Source organism: Rhinoraja longicauda, chromosome 11 (assembly GCF_053455715.1).
Source record: "Rhinoraja longicauda isolate Sanriku21f chromosome 11, sRhiLon1.1, whole genome shotgun sequence".
NCBI lineage: Eukaryota > Metazoa > Chordata > Chondrichthyes > Rajiformes > Arhynchobatidae > Rhinoraja > Rhinoraja longicauda.
In genome coordinates this window covers 42517447-42533300 of record NC_135963.1, presented here as the reverse complement: position 1 = coordinate 42533300, position 15854 = coordinate 42517447, and the positions used below count along the sequence as shown (strand labels likewise).

General features: G+C 47.4%; 1 protein-coding gene across 1 annotated transcript in view; it reads left to right on the top strand.

Moving 5' to 3' along the window:
* Positions 1–15854, top strand: part of LOC144597837 (putative voltage-dependent R-type calcium channel subunit alpha-1E) — a 411899-nt gene that overhangs the window by 76217 nt on the left and 319828 nt on the right. The window contains exon 2 of the mRNA XM_078407483.1: positions 1772–2196. Within this exon, the coding sequence (XP_078263609.1) occupies positions 1781–2196 (416 nt within the window). The 5' untranslated portion in view covers positions 1772–1780. The remainder of the gene's footprint in view (positions 1–1771; positions 2197–15854) is intronic.

The following is a 15854-nucleotide window of genomic DNA, read 5'->3' as shown; positions in this document are numbered from 1 at the left end:
TTGGACATTGGATACCAGGAGTTTGATGTGGGATGTTGGGATTTGTGCATTGATACATGATGTTGGTATTGGTTTATTACTGTCATATGTGCTAAGGTACAGTAAACATTTCATTTAGTCAAATCATACCTTTCATGAGAATAATCAAATTATACACAAGCACAACAGTGGTCCAAACAGACAAATAAACAAAGTGCAGGAGAGTGTTACAGCTACAGAGAAAGTGCAGTCAAAATATCAAAAGGTCACATCAGGATAGGTTGGGAGATCTCGGCTTAGAAGTGGACTATTCAATAGGGGAAGATGGTTTGTGTGATGGATGTGTTGGCATCCACAACTCTCTGCAGTTTCTTGCAATCTAGGACAGAGCTTGTTGTATCTAGATGCATTAAGATAGGATGCTTTCTATACTGCATCTGTGAAATTGATAAGAGTCATTGCAGGCATGCTGAATTTCCCGAGTCTTCTGAGGAAGTGGAGTCATTGGTGTGCTTTATTGGCTGTAGCATCAATGTGGTTGGACTAGGACATATTGGTGATGATATTTATGCCTAGGAACTGAAGCTCCTGACTATCTCTCAGCACCATTGATGCTGACTGGGGCATGTACACCACCCTACTTCCTGAAGTCAATCACAAACTCCTATGTTTTACTGACATGGAGGGAAGGTTGTTGTCTTGACACCATATTACTAAGCTCTCTCTATCCTTCCTGTACTCTGCCTTGTCATAATTTAAGATTCATCCCACTACAGCGGTGCCATCTGCAACCTTGTAAATGGAGTTAGAGCAGAATTTGGCAGAAGAGCGTTATGAGTTGGATATTGGGAGTTCATTGTTAGGCATTGGATGCTGGCAGATGGACATTGGGTATTGGGCACTGGATGTTGGTTGTTGGGCATGGACTATTGGGCAGTGGATGTTGGGCAGTGGATGTTGGGCAGTGGATGTTGGGCATTGTCTGTTGGTCATTGGATTTTGGGCATTCGTTGTTGGATATTGAATGTTGGGCATTGAGAATTCGGCATTGAGAATGGGGCATTGAGTACTGGGCATTGGGTATTGAGTACTGGGCATTGGGCATTGAGTACTGGGTATTGGGCATTTACTGGGCATTGAGTACTGAGTACTGGGCATTGGGCATTGTGTACTGGGCATTGGGCATTAGGCATTGAGTGCTGGGCATTGGGCATTGACTACTGGGTATTGGGCATTGAGTACTGGGCATTGGGTATTGAGTACTGGGCATTGGGTACTGGGCATTGAGTACTGGGCATTGAGTATTGGGCATTGAGTATTGGGCATTGAGTATTGGGCATTGAGTATTGGGCATTGAGTATTGGGCATTGAGTATTGGGTATTGAGTATTGGGCATTGAGTATTGGGCATTGAGTTTTGAGTACTGGGCATTGAGCATTGAGTATTGGGCATTGAGCATTGAGTACTGGGCATTGGGCATTGGGCATTGAGTACTGGACATTGGGCATTGAGTACTGGGCATTGGGCATTGGGAGTCAGATATTGGGAATCGAGTGATCGGATTTGGATTTTGGGTGTTGAAAGTTGGATGTAGCATGTTTAGAATTGATATTGGATGTTGCAAGTTGGGATTTGAATGTTGGGCATTGGATGTTGGATGCTGGGTGCTGGATATTATGCTGAGATGTTGGATATTATGTACCAGTTCTTGTAAAAATATTTGTGATGTTATTGGTGATTTTGGTCTGAATTTTGACCTTTCACTCTCTCTCTCTCTCTCTCTCCCCCCAAGGCATCAGAGATGTTCCAAGTAGCTTCAGGAAACTCTCCCTCAGCCGCGGACCAATCTTTCAGAGCTGTGACGGAGGCCAGCCCTCAGGACGCACTGCTGCCGAGTTGGACGGTGACGGCGGGGCGACCCTGCTCCATGCTGATGGCGCACTGCTGGCCAGAAGGGTCTCCGGGAAGTCCCAGCCTCAGCCCTGGGCCTGGGGCCACAGCCCAGGATGGCGGTTCTTGTTTCAGTTTCGAAGGCAGCAGCTGGTCCAGCGGCCCGATGTGGAGGCTCAGCCCACTGCCCATTGATGAGGCCGCCTTCCCGCTCAGCCCGCGTGTCATGCAGAGGAGGGGGGGCGTGGTGGAGCAGCGGGACGCCATCAGAGCGCACGAGGCGCACAAGCTGCAGAGCACACCCCAAGCCCGTCGCAGGGAGTGGGAGTAAGTACAGCCCAAACCCCGTGCAGGCGGATGGAGCAGGTGCAGCTGCAGGAGATGGCAGAGGGCGCGATGGGTGAAGGATGAGGGGAGAGATGAAGAAGGGTGATGGGGGGGGGGGGGGGAAGGAGAGAGCATGGGATAGAACAGTCATAGAAACTGGGAGAATTGGGTGGAATCTTTACAGGAAACAGGCAGAGGTGGAATCAAGAATGTCGTGCTTAGTTCTGTGTGCAATGCTACAGGATTGGAGCTAATGGGGTGGAGACTTACAAAAAGTGTCCAAGGTCTGTGGTGAAGAGGCTTGTGAAGCTGGGATTGTTCTGATGGGGCCAGAGGATAGTTAATGGGAAACTTATTTAGGTATTTAAATTGGGAAGAGGTTAGAAACATAGAAACATAGAAAATAGATGCAGGAGTAGGCCATTTGGATCTTCGAGGGAATTCCATAGATTCAGGAAGTAATGGTTAGAACAGTGTACAGTAGAAACTAACTCCAGAGGCCATTTGAAATAATTGATAAACGAAGGAGAGAAATTAAGATTATTTTGGACACAACAAGTGCCATCTGGGGATATGCTATCTGAAAGGGTGGATTAATAATAACTTTCTAAATGATTTATTCAGGGAGAGTTGTGTGGAGAAAGCAGGGCTGGGGGACTAAGTGAATGGCTCGATTAAAGAGCCTACGCTGACTCAATGGGCCAAGAGGTATCATTGTCTCAGAGTGTCAGAAAGATACAAGATGTACTTTCTGCAGTTGTCATCGTTTTTAAAGTTTACGTATTAGGCTACATCACAAAATTAGGAACATATACTCTGCATTACTCGATGACATGAGCATAAGAGTAAAGATATTTAATTATACGGGGCTGGTGAAACTAGAATACTGTGTGTAGGTCCAGTATCCCTGACCAAGGAGGTGCTAGTGATGGGGAATGCTTTAATGGTTCACCAGTTTTATTTGTAGAGCATGGGATTGAATAAGTAGACAGAGTAAAAAATAAACTAAAGATAGACACAAAATGCTGATGCAACTCAGCAGGTCAGGTAGCATCTCTGGAGAAAACTAATAGGTGACGTTCCGGGCCGGAACCGTGCAGGGCTCAAGGGACCAAATAGCCTACTCTTGGTTCTATTTCTTATTTTCTTGTTAAACATCCTGATGAGTCACCTCAGTACATTTTGTGGATGATGAATAACGTGGCATAAATGTAATGGGTGGTGAAGTCGATGTTCAAAGCAGTAGAAACACTAACGCAAGAGGTAGAGCTCTTGGGGCTACCAGAATCAAGGGATATGGGGAGAAGGTAGGCACGGGTTACTGATTGTGGATGATCAGCCATGATCACAATGAATGGCGGTGCTGGCTTGAAGGGCCAAATGGCCTCCTCCTGCGCCTATTTTCTAAATCTACATCTAAAGAAAATACAAGCAGGGGTCAGCCCCTTTCCCCTGTCCTACCAGTCAATCTGATCATGGCAGCTCAACTCCAGGCCTCAACTGCTCCTCTATGCCAACCCTCAATTCCCTAATCTTCAAAAATGCACACACTTGTTCTTTAAATGCCTCTGGTAATTTAGCGAGGCTAATTCTCCTATAGAACTCCAGATGAATAAATAATTCTTATACATCTTGGTTTTGATTGACTGACACCTGTCTTACAGCCTAACTGTACAAAACAGTGACAGGCCCTCCAGCCCACAATGTCTGTACCAAACATGATGCCAAAACTATTCACTTCTGTCTGCACTTGATCTATTTCCCTCCATTCCCTGCTTATCCATGTACCACGCCTCCTGCTTGTGTCTTGCCCAATCGTGGAAGTAACTCAGCACCTGAGCTGTGAAAGATACAATAGACAATAGACAATAGGTGCAGGAGTAGGCCATTCGGCCCTTCGAGCCAGCACCGCCATTCAATGTGATCATAGCTGATAATTCTCAATCAGTAGCCCGTTCCTGCCTTCTTCCCATACCCCCTGACTCCGCTATCCTTAAGAGCTCTATCTAGCTCTCTCTTGAATGCATTCAGACAATTGGCCTCCACTGCCATCTGAGGCAGAGAATTCCACGGAATACAGAGCCAACTCCATCAGTCGTTTGTGATCGGGCAACCTCTCTTCCTGGGAATCAACTGAGCGATTTTTCTTATTTCTGGACTACCACGATGCCTTCCTAACCCAGGGTCTAAAGTGTGCTTTACCCATAGCCTGTACAATTGTAAGCAAAAGCTCAGAGGAGACAGCCAGTCATGGGCACTGTGGCGATTCTGATGGATAAAGTGCTCAGAGTGTGGTTGTAGTTACCAAATAGGGGCCAATTTCTAACAAATAAAAAGCTTTTCACTGTACCTCAGTATGTGACAATAAACTAAACTAAGAAATAGTGGATGGAAAGTCTTTAGTAAATGTGGAATGGTTGATATTTCTTTCATAGAAACATAGAAAATAGGTGCATGAGTAGGCCATTCAGCCCTTCGAGCCAGCACCGCCATTCAATATGATCATGGCTGATCATCCAAAATCAATACCCCGTTCCTGCTTTTTCCTCATATCCTTTGATTACATTAGCCCTAAGAGCTAAGTCTAACTCTCTCTTGAAAACATCCAATGCATTGGGTAAGAAGGAACTGCAGATGCTGGTTTAAACTGAAAATCGACACAAAAAGCTGGAGTTACTCAGCAAGACAGGCAGCATCTCTGGAGAGAAGGAATGGGTGACGTTTCGGGTCGATACCCTTCCTCAGACTGGTCAGGGATAAGGGAAATGAGAGATATAGATGGTGATGTGGAGAGATAAAGAACAATGAAATACGAGATGCTGTTCTCCAATTTGTGTTTCGCCTCACTCTGACAATGGAAGAGACCAAGGACAGGAATGGGAAGGAGAATTATGTAGGAATGGGAAGGAGAATTAAAGTGTCCAGCAACCAGGAGCTCAGGTTGGTTCAGGCGGGCTGAGCGAAGGTGTTCTGCGAAATGATCATCCAGCCTGCGTTTGGTCTCGCTGATGTATAAGAGTCCACATCTTGAACTCGGATACAGTAGATGAGGTTGGAGGAGGTGCAAGTGAACCTCTGACTAACCTAAAAGGATGAAGGGCATGTGAGGTGACCTGGACAGAGTCAAAGGAGAAGGTATTGCATCTTCTGTGGTTGCAAGGGAAGGTACCTGGGTTTGGGTGGGGAGGGATGAGTTAACCAGGGAGTTGCAGAAGGAACGGTCTCTGCAGAAGGCGGAAAGGGGTGGAGATGGGAAAATGTGGCTAGTGGTGGGATCCCGTTGGAGGTGGTGGAAATTTCGGATGATTATGTGTTGTAAGCGACGGCTGATGGGGTAGAAAGTAAGGACTGGGGGGACTGTGTCTTTGTTGAGACTAGGGGGAGGGAGAGAAAGGGCAGAGCTGCGGGGTACTAAGGAGACATGAGTGAGGGCCTCATCTATGATGGGAGAGGGGAACCCCCGCAGACGGTAGCGCAGCGGTAGAGTTGCTGCTTTACAGCGAATGCAGCGCCGGAGACTCAGGTTCGATCCTGACTACGGGTGCTGCACTGTAAGGAGTTTGTACGTTCTCCCCGTGACCTGCGTGGGTTTTCTCCGAGATCTTCGGTTTCCTCCCACACTCCAAAGACGTACAGGTATGTAGGTTAATTGGCTGGATAAATGTAAAAATTGTCCCTAGTGGGTGTAGGATAGTGTTAATGTACGGGGATCACTGGGCGGCACGGACTTGGAGGGCCGAAAAGGCCTGTTTCCGGCTGTATATATGATATGATATGATATGATATCTCAGATGTTCTAGTATGGAATACCTCATCTTGGGCGCAGATGCGGCGTAGGGGAAGTCTTTGCACAAAGCAGGGTGGGAAGAAGTGTATTGGATAGTAGTAACAGGATCGTTCCGAGTCAGCATGGATTTACGAAGGGGAAATCATGCTTGACTAATCTTCTGGAATTCTTTGAGGATGTAACTAGGAAAATTGACAGGGGAGAGCCGGTGGATGTGGTGTACCTTGACTTTCAGAAAGCCTTCGACAAGGTTCCACATAGGAGATTAGTGGGCAAAATTAGAGCACATGGTATTGGAGGTAGGGTACTGACATGGATAGAAAATTGGTTGACGGACAGAAAGCAAAGAGTGGGGATAAATGGGTCCCTTTCAGAATGGCAGGCAGTAACTAGTGGGGTACCGCAAGGCTCGGTGCTGGGACCGCAGCTATTTACAATATACATTAATGACTTGGATGAAGGGATTAAAATTACCATTAGCAACTTTGCTGATGATACAAAGCTGGGTGGTAGTGTGAACTGTGAGGAAGATGCTATGAGGTTGCAGGGTGACTTGGACAGGTTGTGTGAGTGGGCGGATGCATGGCAGATGCAGTTTAATGTGGATAAGTGTGAGGTTATCCACTTTGGTGGTAAGAATAGGAAGGCAGAGTATTATCTGAATGGTGTCAAGTTAGGAAAAGGGGACGTACAACGAGATCTGGGTGTCCAAGTGCATCAGTCACTGAAAGGAAGCATGCAGGTACAGCAGACAGTGAAGAAAGCCAATGGAATGTTGGCCTTCATAACAAGAGGAGTTGAGTATAGCAGCAAAGAGGTCCTTCTGCAGTTGTACAGGGCCCTAGTGAGACCGCACCTGGAGTACTGTGTGCAGTTTTGGTCTCCAAATTTGAGGAAGGATATTCTTGCTATTGAGGGCATGCAGCGTAGGTTTACTAGGTTAATTCCTGGAATGGCGGGACTGTCATATGTTGAAAGACTGGAGCGACTAGGCTTGTATACATGGGAATTTAGAAGGATGAGAGGAGATCTTATCGAAACGTATAAGATTATTAAGGGGTTGCACACGTTAGAGGCAGGAAACATGTTCCCAATGTTGGGGGAGTCCAGAACAAGGGGCCACAGTTTAAGAATAAGGGGTTGGCCATTTAGAACTGAGATGAGGAAACACTTTTTCAGTCAGAGAGTTGTGAATCTGTGGAATTCTCTGCCTCAGAAGGTAGTGGAGGCCAATTCTCTAAATGCATTCAAGAGAGAGCTAGATAGAGCTCTTAAGGATCGTGGAGTCAGGGGATATGGGGAGAAGACAGGAACGGGGTACTGATTGAGAATGATCACATTGAATGGCTGTGCTGGCTCGAAGGGCCGAATGGCCTCCTCCTGCATCTATTGTCTATTGTCTATAGTCTAGATAATTGTGGGTGTCAGTTGGTTTGTAATAGACATCAGTCAATGGTCTATTTCCTGTGATGGAGACTGTGAGATCAATAAAGGGGAGGGAGGTGTCAAAGATGGTCCAAGTAAATTTGAGTGCAGGATGAAAATTGGTGGTGAAGTTGATGAAGTTCATGAGTTCTGCATGGGTGCAGGAGGTAGCACCAATGCAGTCGGCAATGTTACAGAGATAGATTTTGGGGATAAGGCCAGTGTACGCCTGGAATAGGGATTGTTCAACGTACCCTACAAAGAGGCAGGCATAGCTGGGGCCCATGCGGGTGCCCATAGCCACGCCTTGGACTTGGGGGAAGTGGGAGGAGACAAAGGAGAAGTTATTGAGGGTGAGGACCAGCTCGGCTAGGCGGAGTAGAGTGTTAGTTGAGGGAAATTGGATCGTTCTGTGGTTGAGGAAGAAACGCAGGGCTTTAAGGCCTTTCTGGTGGGGGATGGAGGTGTAGAGTGATTGAACATCCATAGTAAAGATGAGGGAGTGGGGGCTCGGAAAGCTGAAGTAATTAAAGAGACGAAGGGCATGTGAGGTATCTTCATATCATATCATATCATATATATACAACCGGAAACAGGCCTTTTTGGCCCACCAAGTCCGCGCCGCCCAGCGATCCCCGTACATTAACACTATCCTACACCCACTAGGGACAATTTTTACATTTACCCAGTCAATTAACCTACATACCTGTACGTCTTTGGAGTGTGGGAGGAAACCGAAGATCTCGGAGAAAACCCACGCAGGTCACGGGGAGAACGTACAAACTCCTTACAGTGCAGCACCCGTAGTCAGGATCGAACCCTTTCCATGGGAAACAATGGGTCTGCCAGGGCAGCTGAGTTTGTGGATTTTGGGAAGAAGTTAAAAATAGGCTGTGCGGGGCTGGGAAACGATAAGGTTGGAGGCTGTGGAAGGCAGACAGCCAGAAGTGATGAAATCAGTAATGGTGTTTGAGATTAAGGCTGGTGCTCATCTGTGGGATCATGGTCCAAGGATAAGTAGGAGGTGGTGTCTGGGAGTTGTAGCCTGGCCTCGGCCTGGTAGAGGTCAGCGCGCCAGACTACCACTGGCGTAGTCAGGCAAGACACCTCCCTTGTCAGCGGGATTGATTATAATGTCAGGGTTGCTGCAGAGTGAGCGGAGGGCTGTACGTTCAGAGGGGGTGAGGTTGGAAGAGGTGAGGGGAGTGGAAAAGTTGAGACGGTTAATGTTAGGCCGGCAGTTAGAAATAAAGAGGTCTAGAGAGGGTAGAAGGCCATTCTGGGAAGTCCAAGAGGAGTGCGATCGGTGGAGACGGGAGAAGGGGTCGTCACTGGGTGGTGAGGGCTCCTTCCCATAGAAAAAGGCACGAAGGCGGAGGAGATGGAAGAAAAGCTCTACGTTGTGGCGGGCCTGGAACCCGTTGAGGTGGGGGCGGAGGGGAATGAAGGTGAGGCCGCTGTTGAGGACGGACCATTCCATATCAGGGGGGATGATGAAGACACGTCAAGGGTGGGGGTCGGGGGTCAGAGGAGGGCCTGGGAGTGGACAAAGGCCAAGGCGAGATCTAGTGGGGGATAGTGAATTGGCCTCCACTGCCTGTTGTGGCAAAGAATTCCACATATTCACAACTCTCTGGGTGAAAAACTTCTAAATGGCCTACCCCTTATTCTTAAGCTATGACCCCTGGTTCCGGACTCCCCCAACATGGGAACATTTTCTGCATCTAGCCTGTCCAATCCCTTAGAATGTTATATGTTTCTATAAGATCCCCTCATCCTTCTAAATTCCAGTGAATACATGCCCAGTCGACCCACTCTTTCATCATATGTCAGTCCCACCATCCTGGGAATTAACCTGGTGAACAGAAGCTGCACTCCCTCAATTGCAAGAATGTCCTTCCTCAAATTAGGAGACCAAAACTGCAAACAATAAATTTAGGAGACCAAAATGGCACACAATTTCAATATACACAAAGTCAATGGTTATTTTTATGTTTTACCTGTACCTTAATTTCAACCCACGTTAAATCAGAATTTTAAAATAATCACTGAAAATGTTGTGCACTGCGGATTGGGTCCTCCAGAGGGCACTTCAGCCAGGTCGTCCTGCAAAACTGTTTGATCAGACGAGGCAATGGGAACTTTACATTGTGTTCACTTGCTGCATGCGCTTTCTTGGTTATGAAATGCCTCTGATTCTTAGCAGTGCCGTATTTGCCAAGTTGTGCATCCTGGTGTTTCCTCTCAGACATGTGCCATGAGATCCAATGAGTCTGTGCCGACTCTCAAAATATATTGATCAGTCCCATTCCCCCACTCATTCCTATCGGTCAGTTTCATTCCACACGTTATATACAAAGTACATGCTGGGTTCTGTTTGATCAGCAGTGCAGGGGGACATTATGATGTTCCAACTCTCGGACTAATAGATGGAAGATTGTAGAAGAAATGTCACCACATATAATATCCCCACCAACCGAGTCTTGTCCTCTTCTCGCTGCTACCATTGGTGAAGAGATATAGAAAGTTTTAAGTTCCACACCACCAGGTTCAGGAACAGATACTTTACGACAACCTTCAGTTTCTCAAGCCAATCTATACAACCCTAATCCTACCTCAACAACGGAAGGATTCTTTCATTCCAAAGAGGAGGAAAGAGTCTAAGGGGAGTAAGAGGCAACCGTGGCTGACAAGGGAAGTCAAGGACAGTATAAAACTAAAAGAGAAGACCTATAACATAGCAAAGATGAGTGGGAAGCCAGAGGATTGGGAACTTTTAAAGAAAAACAAAAGGTGACTAAATAATAATAATATATTCCTTTATTCTTCCCACACCGGGGAAATTTACAGTGTTACAGCAGCAAATTGGATAGCAAGAGATCATTCATTATAAATAAAAGATACATAAATTGTCATCAGTTTTCTGTGTGTTCTTAGCTGTTATTGTTGACTCGTCTGCTGGGAGCAGTGCTGGTTGTGCAGTCTCACAGCAGTGGGAAGGAAGGACCTCCTATATCTCTCCTTCACGCACTTGGGGTGAAGGAGTCTGTCACTAAAGGAGCTACTCAGTGCAGTGACAGTGTCCTGCATGGGGTGGGAGTTGTTGTCCAGCAGCGATGTTATCTTTGCCATCATCCTCCTCTCTCCCACCACCTGCACTGAGTCGAGGGGGCAACCCAGGACAGAACTGGCCTTCCTGACCAGCTTGTCGAGTCTCTTCCCTTCCGCCGCTGAGATGCTGCTGCTCCAGCAGACCACTCCATAGAAAATGGCTGATGCAACCACCGTGTTGTAGAAGGGTCATTAGGAGTGCCCCCTGCACTCCAAATGACCTGAGTCTCCTTAGCAGATAAAGTCTGCTCTGGCCCTTTCTGTATAGCACATTGATGTTTTCGGTCCAGTCAGGTTTATTGTTGAGATAAGACACCCAGGTACATAAGAATCCACCCTCTCGATGTCCATTCCCTGGATGTTCACCGGTGTCGGGGGGGACCTGGCTGTGCCAGCGGAAATCTACCACCATCTCCCTGGTTTTCCCAGCGTTGATCCGGAGGCAGTTCCGCTGGCACCAGTCCACAAACTCCTTGATCAGTTCTCTGTACGCCCTGTCCTTCTTGCCCGTGATGAGGCTGACGATGGCAGAGTCGTCAGAGAACTTCTGTAGATAGGAGTCTGCAGAGCTGTGCCTGAAGTCCGCAGTGTACAGGGTGATCAAGAATGGAGCTAGCACTGTTCCCTGCGGAACCCCAGTGCTGCAGACCACCCTGTCCGAGACATAGTCCTTTGTCCTCACATACTGTGGTCGGTTGGTGAGGTAATCCAGAATCCAGGATGTGAGGTGGTGATCCACTCCTGTGCGCTCCAGCTTGCCCCCCAGAAGCCCCGGCTGGATGGTGTTGAATGCACTGGAGAAATCAAAAAACATGATTCTCACAGTGCTATCAGACTTCTCCAGGTGTGAAAGAGCTCTGTGCCGTAGGTAGACGATGGCGTCCTCCACCCCGATGCGAGTCTGGTAGGCGAACTGCAGCGGATCCATTGATGGTCTCACCAGGGGGGCGGAGATGGGCGAGGACCAGACGCTCCAGTGTCTTCATCAGGTGTGATGTCAGTGCCACCGGCCTGTAGCTGTTGAGTTCCTTCGGGTGCGGCATCTTTGGTACCGGTACCACGCAGGATGTTTTCCACAGCTGTGGAACTCTCCCCAGTTTCAGGCTCAGATTGAAGACGAGCTCCACTATTCCGCACAGCTGGTCTGCACAGGACTTGAGGAGCCTGGAGCTGATACCGTCCGGACCAGCCGCCTTCCTCGCATTGATCTTCCTGAGCTCATTTCTCACCTGGTCTGTGGAGAAAGACAGATTGGAGCACAGGGGTTGGGTGCTCAAGGGTGTGAGAGGAGGAGGGGGTGTGCGGGGGGGGGGGGGGGGGGGATGGTGTGTGGGGTGGAGGTGGGGGTGGTGGGGTTGGGGCAGGAGAAGCAGAAGCTGTGGGTGGTGACTGTGACCCAAGTGCTGTGGGTGGGGAGGTGGGGCAGTGTACTGGACGTGCAGACAAGGGGGGCTGCAGCTGGACCGGGGTAGGGGTGGATGACTGATCATCCCTGGTGAAGAAAAGGTTCAGATCATTTACCCACTTCTGGTCCCCCACGGCCCGGGAGTCTGGTTCCTTGTACCCAGAGATGGTTTTGAGGCCTCTCCAGACTCCACTGATGTTGTTCCTCTGCAGCTGGTCCTCCACCTTCTTCCTGTAGCTGTTCTTCCCCTCTCTGCGCTTCCTCCTCAGCTCCTTTTGCACAGCCTTCAGCTCCTCCTTGTTTCCCGACTTAAAGGCCCTCTTTTTCTCCTTAGGCCCTCTTTTTCTTGTTGGAGAAACACCGTACAGTCCTGGTGGGTACAGTGTTGTCCACACAGAAGCTAATATAGTCCGTGATGCACTGGGTTAGACCGTCAATGTCCTCCCCATGGGGATCACAGAGTCCCACCCACACAGTTGTTTCGAAACAGTCTCTCAGAGCCTCCTCTGTCTCCTCGGACCATCCTCTAACTGTGTGGGTCACCGCTGGTTTCCTGTGCACGAGAGGTTTGTACACAGGCTGGAGATGGATCATGTTGTGGTCAGATCTCCCCAGAGCGGGGAGGAGTGCTGAGTTATATGCCTCCTTGGTGTTGGCATAAAATAAGTCCAGTATTGTGTTGTCTCTGGTGTGGCAGGTGACGTACTGGGTGAAGGTGGGCAGAGTGGATGATGGGGTGGCGTGGTTGAGGTCCCCGGAGATTAGAAAGCAGGCATTAAAAAGGTAATACGGGGAGAAAAGATGAAGTACGAAAGTAAGCTAGCCAAGAATATAGAGGATATTAAAAGCTTCTTTAGGTATGTGGAAAGGAAAAGATTAGTTAAGACAAATGTAGGTTCCTTGAAGACAGAAACAGGTGAATTTATTATGGAGAACAAGGAAATGACAGATGAGTTGAACAGGTACTTTAGTTCTGTCTTCATGAAGGAAGACACAAACAATCTCCCAGATGTACTAGGGGACAGAGGAACTGAAGGAAATTCACATTAGATCAGGAAATGGTGTTGGGTAGACTGATGGGACTGAAGGCTGATAAATCCCCAGGGCCTGATGGTCTCTATCCCAGGGTACTCAAGGAAGTGGCTCTTGAAATCGTGGACACATTGGTGATCATTATCCAATGTTCTCTTGATACTGGATCAGTTCCTGTGGATTGGAGGGTAGCTAATGTTTTCTCATTTTTTAAGAAAGGAGGGAGAGAGAAAGCAGGGAATTATAGACCATTTAGCCTGACATCAGTGGTGGGGAAGATGCCGGAGTCAATTATTAAATTTGTAATCCCGCATTTGGATAGCGGCAACAGGATCGGTCCAAGTATTGCTTGACTAATCTTCTGGAATTTTTTGAGGATGTAACAAATAAAATGGATAAGGGAGGGCCAGTGGATTTAGCGTATCTGCACTTTCAGAAAGCCTTTGATGAGGTCCCACACAGGAGATTAGTGGGAAAAATTAGAACACATGGTATTGGGGGTAGGGTACTGACATGGATAGAAAATTGGTTGGCAGACAGGAAACAAAGAGTAGGAATTAACGGGTCCGTTTCAGAATGGCAGGTAGTAACTAGTGGGGTGCCACAAGGCTCGGTGTTGGGACCACAGCTATTTACAATATAAATGATTTCAATAATGGAATTAAAAGTAACATTAGCAAATTTGCAGATGACACAAAGCTGGGTGGCAGTGTGAACTGTGAAGAGGATGCTAGGAGGCTGCAGGGTGACTTGGATAGGTTGGGTGAGTGGCCAGATGCATGGCAGATGCAGTACAGTGTGGATAGATGTGAGGTTATCCACTTTGGTGGCATGAACAAGAAGACAGATTATTATCTGAATGGTGTCAGGTTAGGGAAAAGGGAAGTGCAACGAGACCTGGGTATCTTTGTACATCAGTCACTGAAAGTAAGCATGCAGGTACAGCAGGCATTGAAGAAAGCTAATGGCATGTTGGCCTTCATAACGAGTGGATTTGAGCATAGGAGCAAAGACGTTCTTCTGCAGTTGTACCACACCTGGAGTATTGTGTGCAGTTTTGGTCTCCCAATTTGAGGAAGGGCATTCTTGCTATTGAGGGAGTGCAGCGTAGGTTCACGAGGTTAATTGCCGGGATGGCGGGACTGACGTATGATGAAAGAATGGAATGACTTAGCTTGCATTCACTGGAATTTAGAAGGATGAGGGGATCTTATAGAAACATAAAATTATTATGGGATTGGACACGCTAGATGCAGAAAACAGGCTCCCGATGTTGGGGGAGTCTAGAACCAGGGGCAACAGTTTAAGAATAAGGGGTAGGTCATTTAGAACTGAGATGAGGAAAAACTTTTTCACCGAGAGAGTTGTGAATTTGCGGGATTTTCTGTTGCATTCAAAAGAGAGTTCGATAGAGCTCTTAGGGCTAGCAGAATCAAGGGATATGGGGAGAAGGCAGGAACAGGGTACTGATTATGGATGAATGGCGATGCTTGCACGAAAGGCCGAATGGCCTACTCCTGCACCAATTTTCTATGTATCAATGGAACACCTATTGGCCACCTCTTGTACTATTATAGACTTGTTTGTGAATTGTATTTTGTACCTACATCTTGTTTTTTGCACAGTCTTTTTAATTTCACTGTCTTGTAGAATCTATGTTCCATTTGATGTTTAATGTATGTACAATTTAAGTTTTGTGTGTTGATGTAACTGTCATGCTGCTACAAGTAAGATTTTCATTGTACCTGTACATCACCACATTTGTGCATTTGACAATAAACTCATCTCAACTTGACTTGATGCACTGTAGAAGTTTGTAAGGGTTGTTAGAGACGTGCTGAATTTCCTAAGTCTCCAAAGGATTTAGGGGAGTCATTGTGCCTTCTTCAATGTTGTTTCATAGTGGTTGGTCCACGACAGGTATTTAGTGATATTTATGCCAAGAAACTTGAAGCTCTAAACCATTTCCACTTCAGCACCATTGATGCAGATCGGAGCATGTGCTCCACCACGTTTCCTGAAGTAGACATCCTTTTGTCTTACTGACATTGAGGGAGAGTTTGTTATCCTAACATCACGCTATTGAGTTCTCTATCTCCAACCTGTACTCTGTCCCATCATTGTTCTTGATGCGGCCCACCATAGGTGTCATCTGCAAACTTGTAGATGGAATTTGAGCTGAATTTGGCTGCACTGTCGTGAGTGTATGGGGAATATAGTAGGACACTGAGAATGCCTCCATGTGGAGCAACAGTGTTGGGTATTATTGTGGAGGTATTGTTGTCACCTATCCTCACCGATGTGGTCTGTGGGTCAGACAGTCGAGGACCTAGTGCAGAGGAAGGTGCTAACTCCAAGGTCCCTGAGTTCGGAGTTGAATGAGATTATGCTGCTGAAGGCCGCTAAATACGAGTCTGATGCAAATGTTCCATCGCCAATGTGTTCCAGAGATGAGTTTAGGACCAGGGAGGTGGTGTCTGCTGTGGACTTGTAGGGACAGCAAACTGCAGTGGACTGGAGGTGAGAGTTAATGTGCGCCATCACCAATCTCTTGAAATACTCCTTGATGGTGAATGTCGGAGCAACTGGACGGTGGTCATTCGGGTACGGTACTTCACTTTCCTTTGGCACCTGGATGATAATGGTCTTCTTAAAGCAGGTGGGGAACCCAGAATGGAGTAGTGAAAGATTAAAGATGTGAGTGATTCCCTCTGCCAGCTGGTTTGCACAAGTCCTGAGGACGCGTATGGGAACTCCATCTGGGCCAGTTGCTTTCTGCAGATTGACTCTCAGGAAGGCAGGTCCTATGTTTGCGACAGTAAACTTTGGGACCAGGCGCATCCGGGACTAACGGGACATGTGGTGTTCCTCCACCGACCTTCTGTTCAAGAACTATTG